The sequence below is a fragment of the Aquarana catesbeiana genome, linkage group LG06 (genome assembly GCF_042186555.1).
Source record: "Aquarana catesbeiana isolate 2022-GZ linkage group LG06, ASM4218655v1, whole genome shotgun sequence".
In the NCBI taxonomy this organism is placed as follows: domain Eukaryota; kingdom Metazoa; phylum Chordata; class Amphibia; order Anura; family Ranidae; genus Aquarana; species Aquarana catesbeiana.
Genome location: NC_133329.1, coordinates 235,944,433 through 235,965,448, shown reverse-complemented (window position 1 = coordinate 235,965,448; position 21,016 = coordinate 235,944,433). Strand labels below are relative to the sequence as shown.

General features: G+C 43.3%; 2 protein-coding genes across 3 annotated transcripts in view; one reads left to right on the top strand and one right to left on the bottom strand.

Moving 5' to 3' along the window:
- The window catches only part of PTCD1 (pentatricopeptide repeat domain 1), an 85,006-nt gene extending 65,449 nt beyond the window's left edge, over positions 1-19,557 (bottom strand). Inside the window, exons 1-5 of the mRNA XM_073633082.1 lie at positions 19,416-19,557; positions 15,092-15,537; positions 8,703-8,843; positions 6,457-6,675; positions 4,177-4,278 (exon numbers count right to left, since the gene is read on the bottom strand). Of these exons, the coding sequence (XP_073489183.1) occupies positions 4,177-4,278; positions 6,457-6,675; positions 8,703-8,843; positions 15,092-15,532 (903 nt within the window). The 5' untranslated portion in view covers positions 15,533-15,537; positions 19,416-19,557. The remainder of the gene's footprint in view (positions 1-4,176; positions 4,279-6,456; positions 6,676-8,702; positions 8,844-15,091; positions 15,538-19,415) is intronic.
- The window catches only part of CPSF4 (cleavage and polyadenylation specific factor 4), a 51,008-nt gene continuing 49,493 nt past the window's right edge, over positions 19,502-21,016 (top strand). For both annotated transcript variants that reach the window (XM_073633084.1, XM_073633083.1), the window contains exon 1: positions 19,502-19,713. In XM_073633084.1, coding sequence (XP_073489185.1) covers positions 19,611-19,713 — 103 coding nt within the window. In that variant the 5' untranslated portion in view covers positions 19,502-19,610. The remainder of the gene's footprint in view (positions 19,714-21,016) is intronic.

The following is a 21,016-nucleotide window of genomic DNA, read 5'->3' as shown; positions in this document are numbered from 1 at the left end:
CTCACCGGAAAAAATCCAGGAAAAGCAAAAAGAAAATAACAACCAAAAATTTCCAGGACTAGCGTTCCCAGCAGGGAACTAAGTCCTTACTCCTGACTAGGCAGAAAAAAACTGAATACCTAGAGCAGGGAGGGGGTTATATACTGACTGAGGACGGCCCAAGGGAGTGGCCAAGTGTTTTGTTTGTTTTTTTTGTTCTGCCTAGTCCTACTCCTGCGGAGGCAATATAACCCCATCGTTATGAATAAAGAAGGCTGTGTCTCAATGAACGAATGAGAAATATGAGGTTTAGGGTATATCGGTTTAATTTTTAATCAGTAAGCACTTTAAAATACTGATGCATTATGAGAAAAATCAAATATATGCAAAAAAACAAAAAACTCTCTTTTGTAAATAACTCTAACATGCTTTGTGCCAAAAATGTAGTTTTGATGTTGCAGTAAATAGTACAAGCAGCATAATAAAATGATTTCCCCACAGTAATAGTACTTGTGTTAAAAATATTACTGATCAAACTTTATTTTTTTTATTCTTTTTATTTCTTTAAAATGCAAATAAATGTAAAAAATTCTCAGAGACCCTTGGATTCACAAGAAAGCCGTGTTTGTCCCCCAAAAAACAATATATGTATCAATTTTGTATCATAAGTAATTACAAAGTCATAGCCGGAATGTGAAAATATGGTCTGCTCCAAAAGCGGGTAAACAGGTATGATAATCGAAGTGGTTAAAAAAAAAAACATTTAAACCGTGTATGTGACTTCAAAACCTCACCCTCATTTTAGCAGAGGTTCTGGCAATACATCATTCTTCTCCGAGCTGCTGCAGTTAAAGGATATGTAAAGGTTTGTTTAAAAAAAGAAAAAAACCAAACATGTTATACCTACCTCGGCAGTTGGTTTTGCACAGAGTGGTCCCGGTCCTCCTGGCTCCTCCTCTTCTCGAGTGCCCCTTTGGAGAGCCACTCTCCCTCGGGGCACTCGTGTGGGCGCGCTCCCGTGTCCTGCTGCTGCATATATTGACACAAGACAGCAGAACTTGGCCCCGCCCCCCATGTCATTGGATTTGATTGACAGCAGTGGGAGCCAATGGCTGGGCTGCTATCCATCTATCCAATCAGAACCCGAGACACCGGCTGGAGCTGATGTACTCGTCTTCGTCGCTGGAAAGACCGGGTTCAGGTAAGTAAAAGGGGGCTCTGGGGGGCTGCTACATCACAGGAGGTTTTTCACCTTAATGCATAGAATGCGAGGGTTTACAACCCCTTTAAAGCACAGGGCCGTTTCCTCATAATACCACATCAGATGACCCAGTGGAGGGGACACATTGGTCACTGCACCTGAAACTGTCTGTACTTTTTTCAGTACAGCTCTCCAAAGTAGAATGTACTGCCAACATTTCTGTTTGTTGTACTTTGCTTTGTTTTAATTTGTTCTTCCACCACTGACACAAGAATGTAGTCTTAGGGCTCATTTACACTTGCTTCAGCTGCAACACACATTAACGGCTAGTTAACACTTGCTTCAAAACAAGGCTTCGGACCGGCTTTGTTAAAGCTCTCTGAACGCTAGTCTAAGCCTGTCACTAAATAAAATGGTTAGCTTATATTCCTGTTTACACCTTGCTTTTGCTTTGCTTCAAAAATTACACCCCATGTAGCTTTAGTGTGTTTCAAAGCGTCTTCAAAGCCTCCATAGAAGTCTTTGGCAAAGCTCGCTTGAAGCCCCACCTTTCCACTGAAGCCTCATTGAAGCCCCATGAAGCCTCACCGAAGCCCCATCGAAGCTCCACCAAAACCTCATCGAAGCACAAAGCAAAAGCAGGTGTAAACTGGACTGTAAGCTAACCTTTTTATTTAGTGACAGGAGCTTCAACTGGCGTTCAGAGAGCTTTAACAAAGCCTGTCCTAAGCCATGTTTTGAAGCAAGTGTAAACTAGCCCTTAAACCAACATATGATGCACTTTATAAGACTAAACAAAAGTGTAATTACAGTAAGGTCTTGAGATGATTTCATAATTTCAAAATGTCACCATTATCAGTGTTGTAACAATTTAAAGTATCAGGCTGTATTCACACAGCAACAGAGACCTGCCAGAGCGATTCACAGAACCTTATTTGAAGTGTACAAAAAGTACAGCAGTGCGATGCGCTGCGTTGCTTTACATTGCCGTGTGATTTGTCATGGTTCGCTGCGATAAAATGCAGCATGTTTGCATTTTATTGCAGCACAGCCCTAGGCTGTGTTGCAGTGTGAATGGGACAAATAGGAGAAAATTGTTTCCTGTGTGTCCATGTGGTAAATTGTCTGTCACTGCATAGTGTGAATTCACTCTTACTACTTACATCAGTGGTTCTCAACCTTTCTAGTGCCGTGACCCCTTGATAAAATTTCCCAAGTTGTGGAAACCCCCGAACAGTAAAATTATATTCGTAGCCTGGGTTGTCAGCACCCAAGACAAGTAATTTGCGCCCCTAACCCATGGACATTTAGCGCTCCCTGAGTCCCTTCCACTCGTACAGTATTAAAAACTCTTATGGTACACTTTAGGATGTACCACTCTTTGTTCTCCTTTCTTTCTCTTTTATCTTTCTCTCTCTAATTTCTTGTTTTTTTTTCCCCCATCCCTCCCCCTAGGTGTCTCTCTTGTTCTCTTTTTCTTTCTCTCCCTTTTTCTTTGTTCCTTCCCCTCTTTTCCTCTCCCTTCCATATATTCTCTATTTTTATTCCTCTCTTACTCCTTGGTGGGGGGGTGGAGAGAATGGGATGAGTGGCAGTACTGGTAGGGAGTTGGGATGAGTGGCAGTGCTGGGGGGGGGGCTGGGATCAGTGGCAGTGCCTGGGGGGAGTTCTGATCAGCCTACTTAGGTGCTCTTGATCAAGGTCATCTGCTAATCCGAGAACTGTAGTGGAGACTTTTAATGGCTACTATAGTCACAGGTAGTGTTACTCACTGTGTCTCTGGCTTCACTGTGTCTCCGACTTTGTGGTGTCTCGCAGCAGTGCCGCCTATGCCGAAGTCAGGGGATAGGGTCTCTTTCAGTCCCCCTTAACATTCCTCACCAGTCAGCTGACCTCTAGTCTCTCCCCCCCAGCCATGCTGTGAACTGAATGGGCAGCTGCGAAGAGGCTGAGTGGGTGGCAGCAGGCTCCAGGGACAGCCCAGCTGGCCGGCTGCAAAAAGGCTGGGAGAGCGGTGGGGCTTCAAGAACAGCCCAGGATTCGGTGACCCCTGGCAAATCATCATTTGACCCCCAAGGGGGTCCCGACCCCCAGGTTGAGAACCACTGACTTACATAAATCACAGGAACCTGTAGGGAGTATGATATTTATCCAATGACAATTACAGGTCCTTGCTGATCTTGTAGAATACAAAATATGTACTTTTATAAAACCTGTGATCATTGGCCCAGAGTAGGGCAATACTAACTCACTTACCAGAGCCCTAAACCAGTATTCATACCTATGCAGGGTCTTTTTTTTTTTAAAGCAGGGTTCACACTGCCGCACGAAGCGGCTCACAGCAGGAGTCCGGTGTGTCCCTGTTCACTGTTTCAGATCCGATTTCAGTCCGAATTTTTGTCTGAATTCAGGCCTGAAACGGACCAGAAGACGCACAGGACTCCTGTGCAAGTCGCACCGGAGCCGCTCCGGGGATATGTGGACCGGCTTTATTGAGAGCCGGTCACAATTTCCTGACATGCAAATTGGATACGATGAAATCCGCATCCAATTCGCAATAGTGTGAATCCAGCCTAAAGTATTTTACAAGCTTTGTTCAAGCATTTTGAACCACTTCAATGTTTTAACTACAGTAATCTATCCTGGAAAATTAGAGATTAACAAAAATATTAGTTTATGGGTCTGGACCACATTATTATTATTTTTTTATTTTTACTCCACCCCCACAAAGCATGTTTTCAGTTTGTTTTTCAACTGAGTTGTACAGGTTATAGGTCACATTAAGGTGAAAAAAGTTCTGAAACGATTTATTTTTGTCTCATTTTTTTACATCACAGAAACCTGATATTTTAAACAGGGGTGTGTAGACTTTTTATATCCACTGTATAATATGTAATAAAATAAACATGATTTTATAATATGCACCATATTATACATTGTTTATATCACTCCCCAATTACTCCACCAATATAGAAAAAAAGCTTTGATCACTGTACCTGTAAAGAGAAACGGAACCCCAGCTGTTCATCCTTTACACAGGCCATAAAGAGGATATTGAAAGCGTCAGGACTTGTAATGCTAGATTTCTGTATAATTTCCTAGAGAACAAAAAAAAAAAAAAAAAAAAAATGATATTAGCTTGTAGGATTTGTGGACCCAAAGACCTGGGATAATTATTGCCTGATTGGGCCGATGATGGTCAGGGAGTATCAGTACCACTAGGGGTCACCACTCGGGGTGCAACGGATCGTCACCGATCCGTGATCCGAACGGTTCAGCCTGTTCGGATCGGCACACATGCGCTCCGCGGAGCGCGAAGCCGCCTCGGCCTTAGGAAAGGCCGCGGCTTCGACCTAGCTCCGACCATCTTGGTACACTCGGCGGCCGTTTACCACGTGATCGCTCCGTCAAATGACAGAGCGATCACTTGTATACAAACCGGCATCATGTCATTTTGCCGGTTCCTCTCTCCTCTCTGTGTACTGATCTGTACAGTGGAGGGGAGAGATCAGATGGCAGCAGTGCCAATACTCTGCCATACCCTGCCAATACTCTGCCATACCCTGCAATGCCCTGACAATATAATATTACAGTGGGGGAGATTGCGGATATTACAGTGGGGGAGATGACGTGGATATTACAGTGGGGGAGATTTTTTTTTGTTGATCCGAAAATGATATGAACCGTGACTCCTGATCCGAGGAACGATCCGAACTGTGAGTTTTTTGATCCGTTGCACCCCTAGTCACCAAACTGTGCTAACAATGCCAAGCCAAATGAATTCAGGAGAAAAAAAAATTAATTACTCAGGATGTATTTTTAACCACTTAAGCCCCGGACCATTTTGCTGGCCAAAGACCAGAGCACTTTTTGCGATTCGGCACTGCGTCCCTTTAACCAACAATTGCGCAGTCGTGCGACAGTGCTCCCAAACAAAATTGACGTCCTTTTTTTCCCACAAATAGAGCTTTCTTTTGGTGGTATTTGATCACCTCTGTGGTTTTTATTTATTGCGCTATAAACAAAAAAAAAGAGCGACAATTTTGAAAAAACGCATTATTTTTTACTTTTTGCTGAAATAAATATCCCCCAAAAAACTATAAAAAAAAACATTTTTTTTCCTCAGTTTAGGCCGATATGTATTCTTCTACATATTTTTGGTAAAAAAAAAAAAAAAAAAAATTGCAATAAGTGTTTATTGATTGGTTTGGGCAAAAGTTATAGCATCTACAAAATAGGGGATAGTTTTATGGCATTTTTATTAATCATTTTTTTTTTTTTTTACTAGTAATGGCGGTGATCAGCGATTTTTATCGTGACTGTGACATTATGGCAGACACATCGGACAATTTTTGATTTTGCTAAAAAATTGCATTGATTACTGTAAAAATGTCACTGGCAGTGAAGGGGTTAACCTCTAGGTGGCGCTGTAGGGGTTAAGTGTGTCCTAGGGAGTGTTTCTAACTGTGGGGGGGGAGGGGCTGTGTGTGACACGACACTACACTGATCACCGCTCTTGATTACAGGGAGCAGAGATTAGTGACAGTGTCACTAGGCAGAACAGGGAGATGCTTGTTTACATTGGCATCTCCCCGTTCTTCCTCACCATGAGACGATCACGGGTATTCCCATGGACATCAGGTCCGCGGGAGCCGTGGTCACGCCGCCGGCAGCGCATTCGCACCCGCAAGCCGCCTCTTAAAGGGCAACATACAGGTACGTTAATCTGCCTGTACGTGCCCTTCTGCCACAGTATATCTGCATGAGGCGGTTGGGAAGCAGTTAAAGTTGTGTTAGAGTGCGTAAATATGTGGCAATTTACCTGTGCTAGACAGTGTAATTTTGCTGACAAAATCATTTTCTGGATCCTGAGAGATCCATATCACTGGACAGCCACACAGCCATGTCCACATCACACAGGCAGTATCATGGGCACCCAAAAGAGGAGCCTGCCTCCCATACCCAGAAGAAGATAGAAGACTTGGGACCGAAACAACACATGATCACAGATATGTGTGTAAAAGAGGCATTTCGATTTTTTAGCCAGCCCAAAGAGGGGGATAGGAGAGCCTGAATTTACTATTAAAGTTGCCATTTCTCATTTAACAGATGTGGAATGTTTAAACAGCATAAGTAATACTTGGTACAAGGGCCTGCTCTGCTGGAAAAGTCACAAAAGAAGGGCAGGGAGAAAGAGTAACTACTGACCAAGCTTGGTAGGTGTGGTGGATAAGGCCTACAAATTGTTATTTATTGAATCATGACCACTGACTTACCTGAAAAATTTCCAAGCCGCTTTGAAATCCAGAGCACACAGAGTATGATTTCAGTAAACTCCGATATGTAATTGGATTAAGCTGAATATTTTTATCCAAAAGTTCCTTTCGCAGTTTAACAGCATACTGTAGACCCGAGTCCTTCCATGGTGATTCAGCGCATGCATTAAAAAGAGCTGTATAGGTGGCATCAGTGGGTATCAGACCTCTCTTTTTCATCTACCAGTTTAAAAAAAAATATATATATTTTTAATAAAAGTCTATACACATACAGGAATTTACATAAGTGAGTACAAAGTGTTAAAATTCTCACAACAAAAAATCTTATTAAATAAGAATCTGTACTATACACAATAGCTAGAAAATATGAAGTCCTAGTCTCACTTGATGCAGCAAAAATGATATTCCCTGTCGTGTTTGTCAGCCAGACCCTAGAGAATAGGACTGCTCTGCAACCGCATGAATTGTAGAGCAGAGGTGGGCGCTTTTTAGGTTTAAAAGACGCAGTGAGGAGGTGACATATTGCCCCCCACTCCTAGCTGCCTGTCAACCACCTGCTGAAAATTAATCCACCATAAATCACTTCTTAGGGGGGCAGCAAGGGCAGCCACATGTGTAAACGACCCCAATGATAGGTTGAGGAGGGGACACAAAATATATGTCTGCAAAAGTGTCATAAAATAAAACTATGTACATACAAATCATTTCATTCAGTCACAAAGAAGGAGAATAAAAATGGGTGTATAAATCTGCATTAATTTCTACCCTTTTAAGTGTGTTAGGGAGCCCGCTCAATAAACTGGTATGCCTTAACATAACATGTTAATGCGCGGCATAGTGTATATAGACCCCAGGATTGAGGGAAAGATGAATGCAGCAATGTACAGAGACATCCTTGATGAAGACCTGCTCCAGAGAGCTCTGGACCTCAGACTGAGGGAAGGTTCATCTTCCAACAGGACAATGACCCTAAACACACAGCCAAAATAACAAAGAAGTGGCTACAGGACAACTCTGTGAATGTCCTTGAGTGGCCCAGCCAGAGCCCACACTTGAACCCGATTGAACATCTCTGGAGAGATCTGAAAATGACTGTGCACCGACGCTCCCCATCCAACCTGATGGAGCTTAAGAGGTCCTGCAAAGAAGAATGGGGAAAACTGTCCAAAAATCAGTGTGCCAAGCTTGTAGCATCATACTCAAAAGACTTGAGGCTGCAATTGGTACCAAAGGTGCTTCAAAATATTGCGCAAAGGCTGTGAATGCTTATGTAAATGTTTTGTTTTTTTTAATGAATTTGCAAAGATTTCAAAACAAACTTCTTTCACGTTGTCATTATGGAGTATTGTTTGTAGAATTTTGAGGAAAATAATTAATTTAATCCATTTTGGGATAAGGCCGTAACAAAACAAAATGTGGAAAAAGTGAAAAGATGTGAATACTTTCCGGATGCACTGTATGTCGGTCTGTCGGATGTGCCTGCTGGAAAAATAGGCATCCGACCGACTCCCGATCAGCGCTTTCAGCCAATGACAGAAAGCGCTGATCAGAATGTTCTTGCGGGGGGAGTCCCCTTGTCAGAACACAACAGCTTAGCGGGGGAGTTGCATGGTTAGTACAGCAGCTCCGGCTGGAGCTGACAGTTTATTTTCATTCAACCTGTGGGGCTGAACGAAAGAAAACTAATGCCACGTACACACGATCGCACATTCCGACAACAAAATCCATGTTTTTTTTGTTGCCTCAAACTTGTCTTGCATACACACGGTCACACAAATCCGAACGTCAAGAACGTGGTGACGTACAACACGTACGACGAGCCGAGAAAATTGAAGTTAAATATCCAATCTTCTGCTTGATTCCGAGCATGGAATTTTGTGTGTTGGAATTGTGTACACGATCAGAATTTCTGACAACAGATTTTGTTGTCGGAAAATTTGAGATCCAGATCTCAAATTTTGTTTGTCGGAAATTCCGACAGAAAATGTCCGATGGAGCCTACATACGGTCAGAAATTCCAACGACAAACTCCCATCGAACATTTCCCGTCGGAAAATCCGACCGCGTGTACGCAGCATAAGAATGTACCAGGCTTTACACTCCTATGGTCAAATATAAATATTGATTTTTTTTTTCTTTTGGATAGTGTACAAAACAGATCAATTACTTATGTAAAACATATTCCTGTGTACACAGCTGAAATCAACAAAAAATACAGCAGTGTTTAGTTACCACATAATACATACATTTGAATACAACTGAAACGCTTTTTTAACATATCCAACTCTCCCACATCCTCCAATCAGTATAGTGTAATTATATTCTTCAGGTTGCAACCGCTCCTCTTTTAACATCTGTACTTCAAAGAGCTCCAGAGCTTCTGCCAACTGAAGAGAAAAAAAAAAAAAAACACACACACTTTACCTAATATAACAAAGTTACAATCTAGGATTGAAAATTCTAAACGAAGGCCTCATGCACACAGGACATTTTGCAAATTCTCCTAGAAGCCTTTCCTCCTGGTAGCAGCATTTTGGCAGACAAACTTGTAAGGGCTTGTTCACACTTCATTACATTTCGGCTTCATGTACACTTCAGCTGGTAAACTGACATTTAGGAGCAGTTGGGCATTTTTTCAGCAGCCCCTGAACTCTCCTGTTATCTTATCAACGCAGTAACTAATGTTTAGCTGCATTTCATTTACAGGCGTTTTTAATGGCGATAAAAAAAAAAAAAAAAAAAACTTGCTTCTAAACGCGGCATGCAAACGTGGCACGTGTCAAGTTAAATTGTTCAGGAGAGGTTTTAAAACATCCCGTGTACATTATGCCTTAGAAGCATTTTTTTTTAAAGCAAAAAAAAAAAAAAAATAAAAAAAAAATAAAAAAAAAACACGTTCAGAGTGGATGTTCAGAGGCATTTGAAATGCCAAATGCCTATAACAGCGTGTAGAAGGAGAGAGGAAGGGAGGAGGAAGGGAGGAGGAAGGGAGGAGGAAGGGAGGAGGAAGGGAGGAGGAAGGGAGGAGGAAGGGAGGAGGAAGGGAGGAGGAAGGGAGGAGGAAGGGAGGAGGAAGGGAGGAGGACTATAATTTTCCCAGAAAATTATTTCCCAATGAAAAGTTTGTAAGCAAAAAGATTTCCACTGAAAATGAAAATGTTCAGGTGGCATGTAAATGTGCCAAAACGAATGTTTTTTAATGTCGGTTACTTGCTGTCAAGTTACAATGTTTAGAAGAGGTTTTGAAATGTCTAGTGTACATGTGCTCCTATAGGATTAATGCGCTTTAGTATGGGCGTTAATGACACTTTAAAATTGCTCCCCAAATGCCCTATGCATGGTTTGAATGTGTTTGATGCGCGTTACAGTGCCTTAAAACCCCTCCACAAACGCATATATTTTTTTAAAGGGAAGTGACATTACAGGAAAAACAATTTGAGGTGTGGCTTGTCAATGTTTCCTGTGCATACTCCATTATGGGGCAGTATCCCGCAACGTCCTAAAGATGCTGCTTGCAGAACTTTTTTCCCCCGTCCTGCAAGCACACCGCTCCTGTGTGAAAGCACTTGAGCTTTCATACTGGGGCTGCAGGGGAGGCATTTTTCAGGCGCTATTTTTAACCCTTTAGCGCCTGAAAAACACCTCAGTGTGAAAGTAGCCTTAAGCTTTTAGGGGTGTTTACAGGCATCAAGAGTTGGGTGTTAATTAGTTTCATTGGTCAGAAGAGTAATTTGGAAGCAGCTGTAAAACCATCCAGTGTGCATGAGGCCCAAACACGAGCACACATGTTATATAGTAAAAACTAGATATAATGTCCATCAACTATGCAGTGCAAGTGTATTCAGTCCATATCCAATCACATTTTATAGTTGGTTAAATTCAAAGGAAACTTGAATCTGGGAGAGAGAGAGCTCCTGTGATGGAGGCGAGCAGTAATGACAATGTATTAGCAGTGTCCTAGCAACAAGACAGCATGGAGAGGTGCCATCTCTAGGAGTTTTTCAGCCAGGCCTCAGGAGGTATGTAAATGCCCTACACCTATAGCAAGGGCATTATTCAACTTTAGCCAAAGATGCACAATTTTTTTTATCTACAAGTACCCACATTGGAAATTTTTTGGTAAGTGAACTAACCCTTTAAGGAGCAATTGCAGGCAACACATAAGAATGTGTGATTGAGTTACTAATGTTAAAGTAGAACTATAGGCAAAACCTTTTTTTTTTTTTTTTTTTTGCATTTTGGATAGAGTAAGGGAAGGTTACAACCCCTGTCAGATATTTTTTTTTTTTGTCCCATTAGGGAGATTTCCTATTCACTTCCTGTCTTATAGCTAAAGCAGGAAGTGAGAGGAAAGTGGAGCACGATTCATGTGCAAGCTGCAAGGCTTCACTGCCGGTTTCCCTTAGCCAAAATGGCGGCAGCAGCACCCAAAAGCCGAATCAAGAATCGGCTTAGGCAAGGACACTGCTGGATGCCTGGACAGGTAAGTACCCTAATAGTAAAAGTCAGCAGCTACAGTATTTGTAACCTTTACATTTTTTTTTGGGGGGGGGGGGGCAAACTCCTCTTTATTAACTGAATTTACTTTATTCAAGTTAGAATTTTTTGTAATAGACTACGGAAAGAATTCACAGGTTGCCTTTTAGGATTATTTGGAAAACAACATCCTTTCTCGCTGCTGTATCAATCACATTCAAACTTCCAAGGCAGATTTGAAATTGAAGATATTTGTTGGTACTGACCTTTTTTTTCCTTGTAAATATGTTTAGAAGTACATAAATATAAAATACTAACATTGAGTTTGTGAAATCCTCTGAAAACAGATATTCAGTGTGTGTATATTTTATATATATATATATATATATATATATATATATATATATATATATATATATATATATATACACATACATACATATACACACACACACACACACACACACACACACACACACACACACACACACACAGTATATATAATTTTCAGCTTGTAAAACGCTCAGCTCTGAAGCTCCAAAAACGCCCAACAAGCAAAAAACCATTCAATTCATTGGCGCCTGTTAACATATGAGCATTCTGTCGCTTGAAGCAAAATGCATGAAACTCAAAAAAAGTACAGGAGCTTCTTTTTGGCAGATTACAAGCATTTTTGGCCCTGTAGACTTCAAAAGAAATGCCTGACTTGAACATAAAAATGCTTGTAAAATGCTCAAATAACACCTCTCCACCTCTAATTGCCTCTCCCTCTCCTCCCCCCTAGTGCTTTCTATTGGCTAAACAAAAACACCTAAAGCTGTAAAACTTGTAATACATTTCTAAAACGCTTAAAAAAAAAAAAAAAAAAAAAAAAAAAAAAATGCCTGAAAAATACCTGAAAAATGCCAGTAAATCGATATGCTCAGGTGTGAATGAGTTCCTATTCCATACATGTATTATATGACGAGGGGGGGTGAATATACACCGGCTGCGGTGCTTGGAACAGGGTAGGTCATCACAAGCTTAAGTAGAGAATGGAGTTATATAGATTTTGAAGGGACAGTTTCTATTTCCATACGAATATTAATTTATGTGGGTTGATCTGACTGATCAATCATATTCACCGATTTAAATGGCTATGGCTTTATGTACCATAATGTATCTCAGAAATATTCTAGTGAAATGTGGCCAGCACACCTAATCTATTATACCAAATGTACAGGGGAAAAGGGAGTTGCAAGTACTGACCTTTTATTTATTCACCTCAGTTTTCACTTCTATTTTTCTCTTTATTCACTTAAAATTTTTAGGAACAAGCAAGAATTACAAGCAGAGGGTTCTGGGATCCCCGGATTACCAAAGAAAGGAATGGTAGAGCTGATGCAGATGAAAAGGTGAAATTACACTTGGGCTAGCAAATGTAAGACCCCTTTCAAACTGGGGCGTTTTTCAGGCACTTTAGCGTTAAAAAAAGCGCCTGAAAGAAGCCTCATCTGCAATACCGATGTGAAAGCATGAGTGCTTTCACAATGAGACCCATTTCACACTGGGGTGTTTTTCAGCCGCTTTAGCGTTAAAAAAAGCGCCTGAAAGAGTGCTTTCACACTGGGGCGCTGCGCTGGCAGAGCGTCGAAAAAAGTCCTGCAAGCAGCTTCTTTGCAGCGCTTTCGTGTTTTTGCGACCGAGCTGGGTGCTCCGATGGCCCAAGCCCTTTCACACTGCCAGTGCCTGAAAAACGCCCCAGTGTGAAAGGGGTCTTAAGCGGTGCTTTACCAGCATTTTTTTGGGCGCTGGCAGTGTGAAAGGGCTCGGGCTTTCACATTGGGATTGCAGATGAGGCTTCTTTCAGGCGCTTTACAGGCACTTTTTTTTAACACTAAAGCGCCTGAAAAACGCCCAAGTGTGAAAGGGGTCTAATACTTTCCACCTGTTTAGTACTTTTAAACCTTGAAATGTATAAAGTGAGCGCAGCACACTTTTTAGTATTTCACCTTTCACAAAAATGAAAAAGTAAACTAACACTCTTAAACCTCCCCACCACAGTGTCCCCACTGCACTTACCTCCATGGAGGTTAGCTTTCACTGCCTACGAAGCTGGTGAAGGAGTAATGTGGGACAGATCTTCTGGGACAGATCAGAACGATTCCGATTGGTCACATGCTGGCAAGTGACTGCTTTGGCCATACAGAATCACTATGATCCATCCTGGCATACCTAAAGAAAGAAGGGGAAAAAGACAGCAGTTTTCAGATCCCCGGTCCCCTGTACTGGCTGTATGGGCAATGAAAGCTAATCACCCACAAAGGTAAATGCAGATGGGACCATCGGGGTGGGGAGGGTGTACAGTGTTTGTTCACCTTTTCTTTGTTAAAAGGTGAATTCTGATGGTGGGGAGACGGTTCCCCACCATCAGAATACACTGATCACTGCTGATGGCTATAGTGGGAAAACCCCAGCAGGGTGGTTGTACAGAAGTCAATAGGTAGATCAACTTCTGTACAACCAGCGTGCCTATACATCGAAATTCAGCGGGTCCCTGCTTAACAGACCAAACTTCGATCCATGTATGGCTGGCTTTAGTGCAGTCATGTGGAAGGTGTCAGTGCTCATTATACATTTTTGTAATTTCCTGGGAGCCGAAGGCATAATTGAATGATATAGCAGAAGCGGCACAGACAAGAATTCAGTGAAAAGAAACTCCCAGAAAAGGAGAGGGCTATGACGTGACAGGAGGGATGGGCTGTACCAGGGAATCAACTCCTCCTGGAGTAGTCCAATTCTTAGCAAGTCCAAAAGCATATTTCAAGTGAATAAAATATTGCTTAAGGAAAGTGCTGCAAGTAAGCGTTTACAATATTTGAATTTTCTGTGCCTTAACCTGTATTTGGTGAGGGATCTCTGCAGCTCTGCTTTCCATTCTAGCAATGTTTATGCATCTTCAGCTGCCAAGTGCTGTGTGTAAACAGCCCATTCATGTCTATGGGGATGCAGCTGCTGCAGGGACGCAGCCGCTCTTCCCAACTTGACAGTCGTGTGGATGCAAGTGCACAAACTGGGTGTGTTTTGGGCCAGTCACCTACACCCACAGAACAGTCAAATTGGGATGAGTGACCGCAGACAGCACCTGCCAGCTGAAGCCACATAAAGTGCTCATTCACAGACTACAGATCTCAGCATCCACCTGAATGAGGCCTATATGATACAAAATGTGTGAATAGGCAGCACAAGTTTTTGCAAGGCAGATGTTGCCTTTCTATTTTCTTTCTTTAAAGATTACGCCCCCGTTCACACCAATGCACCTTCAGGTGCGACATGTGATTTATAATTCACACCTGAAGTTGCATCCAATGTCTTATTATGGCACATCTTGAAGTAGCGTGATTTGAAAAATAGTTCCTGGACTATGTTTGGCAATTTTAAGTGTGACTTGCATTGACATCTATGCATAAAATCGCACAGATGTCAGCAAGCAGAAGAAATCTCACTGTCCTGCAGCTTTGAAATCACACTGAAGTAGCGCGATTTCAAAGCCGCATTTAGTGTGAACGGGGGCTAATTCCACTTCTGTTGAGAAAATAAAACAATCCCTCCGGGTGATAAATGTATATTGCAGGGATTTTAATAAACTTTATAAAGCTGTTTGTTGTGTGCCGAGTGAATCTGAATAGGAGAATGGGACTTTCATGATTAATCATCTTATGCAACTGCAGTGTTCTAATGAGAAAGTGGCAAAGTCTGCATCCCTTTAGAAGTGATAAACCCTTTGGAAGTATCTCACCAAAACTGACATTTGTGTTGCAGAGGATACCTAAAATCTTATTTGTATCTTAGTGCAGAGTTCTGTGAAAATCAGTGAGGCAATCACACAAGCAGGAAATAACATTTCTGGAGGTGTTCCATACACCAGCTGTATATAGAACGCCTCCAGGTTGCAATATTGCATTCAATTTTATAGGAAACGACAGCGCTGCAGTTTGAAAATGAAAAGTAATTATTAAGATCATTCAATTACAATATGGTTTGTGTACCAATTGAATAGGCTCTATTTTTTTTTTTTTTCATTTGCTATTTTTTTCCAAACAAAGGTGGAGTTACCCTTTCAATATTTTCAAGGTTTTCAGTTAGTAGGAAAACAGTAAAACAGGCAAGTGACAGTTACCTTGCCTTCTTTGATTTTGGACTTGCACCTTAAGAAGTACCAGTATGGGGTATTCGCTTTTGTTCTGTACTTCCGAGTTCTCATTGTCTTTCTATCCTCTTCTTTATCCTCCTCATACTGCAAGTTCTGAATGTCCGAGGAGGATTTTCTAAAAGATGTTTTTACAGAATACCTTTCTGACAATCTCCCAAAATGTACATCTTCCTCTTGTTGATTGCCAGCTTTTGTATTATCAGAATAATTTCTAGTCCTTAAATGTGTCCCCTGCTGACATAATACAAGGCAGTGCTTTAAATGGGTCCTTTGGTGAAAGACAGAGATTTGTCTGTATGCAGCCTGGACATGTAAGGGACAAACCAAAGAACGGAGCGGCAATTTAGCCAGTATCTGCAGCATGATGAGGTTTCTACAAGATGATAAACCCTCAATTCTTAACTTCATGTAACCTACAGGATGAAAAAGAAATCAGTTAGAGCACACCCACACACTCTCCACATTTCTATATGGAAAAAAAGAAGATATCTATAGATTTTTTGTGGAAATATATTCTCTGTTATTGCTACTATACAGACATTGGTTCTCTGTTTATTATGCGTTCTATTTATAAAAGCATTTCGATGAGCCAGTCAGACAGTTGAGGATTTAAAGCGTAGTTCTACTCAAAAGTGGAACTTCTGCTTATCCGTCTCCTCCCCCCCTCCGGTGCCACATTTGGTACCTTTCGGGGGGTGGTGTCTGACAAATACCACTTCCGGGAGACGGGCCCCCTCCTCCGCGCAGTGGGGAGCCAGCTGTGAAGCCCTAAGGCTTCACTTTTGGGCTCCCTTACCAGGAATGGCGGCGGCTGCATCTGAAGATCAGCTGGGGTGCCGACATTGCGGGTGCCCTGACAGGTAAGTGTCCATATAATGAAAAGTCAGCAGCTGCAGCTTTCAAGTGTACAGCTGTGGCCAAAAGTTTTGAGAATGGTAGCCTGGCTAAACGCCTGTTGTTCTTCCCCCATTGCCGCTCTCCTAGCTGCTCTTGTTGACAAACTGACAGCCAGGACTTAATCTGTACCACAGCAGAACCAGCATGTAAAACAAGTTTTGTGAAGAGCACTGGGGGGGGGGTGTCCCTCAGTTAAAACAAATCAGTAGATCCAGGAATATAGTCTATAGAATTTTATGTCAATATTCACTTTGAGTGTTGCCCTTCCCCCTCCCATCTACCAGGTCTTCCTGCTGGTCGGTGAAATACATGCTCCGCTTAGTACACTGTGCCGTACACACACCACTGTGTATACTGTGCTGTAATGTACATGCTTCAGTCTCCACACCGTACTGTATGTTTCACATTCAGCTTTGTACACTGTGCTATACAATACATGTTCTGCTCAATACATTGTATTATACATTGCATGCTCCATTCTACATAATGTGCTGTACATTAAATTATTTGCTCTGTACACTGTGCTGTACATTACACATTCGGCTTTTTACACCATGCTGTACATTACACACTCCGCTCTGTACATTACACACTCCGCTCTGTACCCTGTGCTGTACATTACACACTCCGCTCTGTACATTACACACTCCGCTCTGTACCCTGTGCGGTACATTACACACTCCGCTCTGTACCCTGTGCGGTACATTACACACTCCGCTCTGTACCCTGTGCGGTACATTACACACTCCGCTCTGTACCCTGTGCGGTACATTACACACTCCGCTCTGTACCCTGTGCGGTACATTACACACTCCGCTCTGTACCCTGTGCGGTACATTACACACTCCGCTCTGTACATTACACACTCCGCTCTGTACATTACACACTCCGCTCTGTACATTACACACTCCGCTCTGTACATTACACACTCCGCTCTGTACATTACACACTCCGCTCTGTACATTACACACTCCGCTCTGTACCCTGTGCGGTACATTACACACTCCGCTCTGTACATTACACACTCCGCTCTGTACCCTGTGCGGTACATTACACACTCCGCTCTGTACGGTACATTACACACTCCGCTCTGTACATTACACACTCCGCTCTGTACCCTGTGCGGTACATTACACACTCCGCTCTGTACCCTGTGCGGTACATTACACACTCCGCTCTGTACCCTGTGCGGTACATTACACACTCCGCTCTGTACAATGTGCTGTACATTACACACTCCGCTCTGTACATTACACACTCCGCTCTGTACCCTGTGCGGTACATTACACACTCCGCTCTGTACATTACACACTCCGCTCTGTACCCTGTGCGGTACATTACACACTCCGCTCTGTACATTACACACTCCGCTCTGTACCCTGTGCTGTACATTACACACTCCGCTCTGTACATTACACACTCCGCTCTGTACCCTGTGCGGTACATTACACACTCCGCTCTGTACCCTGTGCGGTACATTACACACTCCGCTCTGTACCCTGTGCGGTACATTACACACTCCGCTCTGTACCCTGTGCGGTACATTACACACTCCGCTCTGTACAATGTGCGGTACATTACACACTCCGCTCTGTACTCTGTGCGGTACATTACACACTCCGCTCTGTACCCTGTGCGGTACATTACACACTCCGCTCTGTACCCTGTGCGGTACATTACACACTCCGCTCTGTACAATGTGCTGTACATTACACACTCCGCTCTGTACAATGTGCTGTACATTACACACTCCGCCCTGTACATTACACACTCCGCTCTGTACAATGTGTTGTACATTACACACTCCGCTCTGTACATTACACACTCCGCTCTGTACATTACACACTCCGCTCTGTACAATGTGCTGTACATTACACACACCGCTCTGTACCCTGTGCGGTACATTACACACTCCGCTCTGTACCCTGTGCGGTACATTACACACTCCGCTCTGTACATTACACACTCCGCTCTGTACCCTGTGCGGTACATTACACACTCCGCACTGTGCCCTGTGCGGTACATTACACACTCCGCACTGTGCCCTGTGCGGTACATTACACACTCCGCTCTGTACCCTGTGCGGTACATTACACACTCCGCTCTGTACAATACACACTCGGCAGTCTACACAGTGCTGTACAATACACACTCAGCAGTCTACACAGTGCTGTACATTGCACACTCCGCTCTGTACAATGTGTTGTACATTACACACTCCGCTCTGTACAATGTGTTGTACATTACACACTCCGCTCTGTACATTACACACTCCGCTCTGTACAATGTGCTGTACATTACACACTCCGCTCTGTACCCTGTGCGGTACATTACACACTCCGCTCTGTACATTACACACTCCGCTCTGTACCCTGTGCGGTACATTACACACTCCGCACTGTGCCCTGTGCGGTACATTACACACTCCGCACTGTGCCCTGTGCGGTACATTACACACTCCGCTCTGTACCCTGTGCGGTACATTACACACTCCGCTCTGTACAATACACACTCGGCAGTCTACACAGTGCTGTACAATACACACTCAGCAGTCTACACAGTGCTGTACATTGCACACTCGGCAGTCTACACAGTGCTGTACAATACACACTCGGCAGTCTACACAGTGCTGTACATTGCACACTCGGCAGTCTACACAGTGCTGTACAATACACACTCGGCAGTCTACACAGTGCTGTACAATACACACTCGGCAGTCTACACAGTGCTGTACAATACACACTCGGCAGTCTACACAGTGCTGTACATTGCACACTCGGCAGTCTACACAGTGCTGTACAATACACACTCGGCAGTCTACACAGTGCTGTACATTGCACACTCGGCAGTCTACACAGTGCTGTACAATACACACTCGGCAGTCTACACAGTGCTGTACAATACACACTCGGCAGTCTACACAGTGCTGTACATTGCACACTCGGCAGTCTACACAGTGCTGTACAATACACACTCGGCAGTCTACACAGTGCTGTACATTGCACACTCGGCAGTCTACACAGTGCTGTACAATACACACTCCGCAGTGTACAGTGTTTAGTATACTGTCACACATTAAAGCACACACTGGGGTCGATTTACTAAGGCAAAGTGACTGTGCACTCTGCAAGTGCAGTTTCTCCAGAGCTTAGTAAAAAAAGGAAAAGCTCTGCTGACTTCCATCATCCAATTATGTGCAAGCAAAAATGCAGTTTTTTTTTTTTAAATTTTCCTTGCATTTGATTGGGTATTCTTTGCGAAGAGAACTTTTCTCTAATTTACTAAGCTCTGGAGCACCTGCATTTTGCAGAGTGCACAGTCACTTTGCCTTCAATAAACCAAGCCCTCGGTCCTGTGTCTCTCGTCCTGTATCCCGTAGTCCAGCCCTCCGTACCTGTTCCTCACACACAGACATCACCGATCCCCAGGCGTCCTCTGACACTTTATAGTACCCGGCATGCTCCTCTCCGTTGTGTGGCCGGCACTTCCTTCTTCCCAGAGTGCCTCGCGGCCCCTCGCTCAGCCTCCTTCCGGCAGCGGCTCTGATGGTCGGATTGTGTGTGTGGTTGGAGCGACTCTCTGGGAAAAGATGCAGGAGCTCATCGCCTGTGTGGATCATATCCGCTTCGACCTGGAGCTGGCTGTGGAGCAACAACTGGGGGCCCAGCCGCTCCCCTTCCCCGGCATGGACAGTGAGTGGCTGTAGTGTGTGTGTGATCATCGGAGGGGGCTCTCCTATACTGACCTACCTGTGTGCTCCCTTCCCCCTATCATGTCTACCTATAGGGGGTGTGCCCATCATTAGATCCCCCCTCATTAGATCCGTGTATTGTCTGTGCAGCTGGATGAAAATCTCTGAAAACTTTGTAATAAAGGAAGAAGCACTGGCCTTGTCTTTGGTTCATGTGTCCTCCTGTGCTCTATGTGTTGGGTACATTCTGTTAGTGTGTCATTCCAAAGCCCACTTTTGTCATTTCGAATAATGTGAGGAAGGTTTACCCCTTTTTGTTTTTTTTTTGCTGTGTATTTTTTTATTGGGGGGATTTCCCTTCACTTCCTGTCCTGGAGACACAACAGGAAATGAGAAGAAATCTCCCCACGCCACAATCACTATAGCGGGGTGTACAGAAAGTGGTGATGTTCTCTGTCTTTCAATCCCAAGGAGGATTTTATATTGTAGTATCATGCCACAACCACGTGCCCTTGGGTTGGCACCCCGCTGTGTCCATGAATACAGTCCAGCACACTCCATGCAGCAATGATCCTGATCATAGAAGGGTGCCCTGGTGAAATGGTAAACGACGCTGCTATAACTTCCGTCCAGTCAGAGATATCCCCAGATGAACCGAGGGGCTTCTAAATGTCACTGCTTTCTGCTGGTGACATTAAACCATCCTGACTGCTTTCTTTACAATAAGTTTTTTATTAAAGTAGAACTAAAAGCAAAACTTTTTTTTTTTTTCCCCTCATTTTGGATAGATTAAAGTAGGGTTATAACCTCTGTAAGGTCTATTTTTGTCCAAGTGGGGAGATTTCCCATCACTTCCTGTCCCATAGGGAAACAAGAAGTGAGAGGAAATCCGTGCAAATTAAGGGAATCCTTTGCCGCCCCCTAGGTCTTCAGAACTAATGTCTCCATTGGAAGATTTCCCCTGTATTACTTTTCTGAGGACAACTCAAAATTGTTGAGATTTTCCTTTACTTTCAATGATAATGGTAAACAGGACAGATAGGATGAATCTCCCTAATGGGGGGGACACAGAGCACAATAAAAACTGACAGGTGTTCTAATCCCTCTCCACTCTATCCAAAACAAAAAAAAAAGGAGTTTTGCCTTTTAGTTATACTTTTGGCATAGGCAATATGCACACAGACAAAGGATATCTGGCGTTCAACTTCCAGTATGTATGATAACATTACAAAGATACAGTTGTCTATCCTTTCCAGGGATATAAGTAGAGATGCACTGAAACTTCGGCAGCTAAAATAGATCGG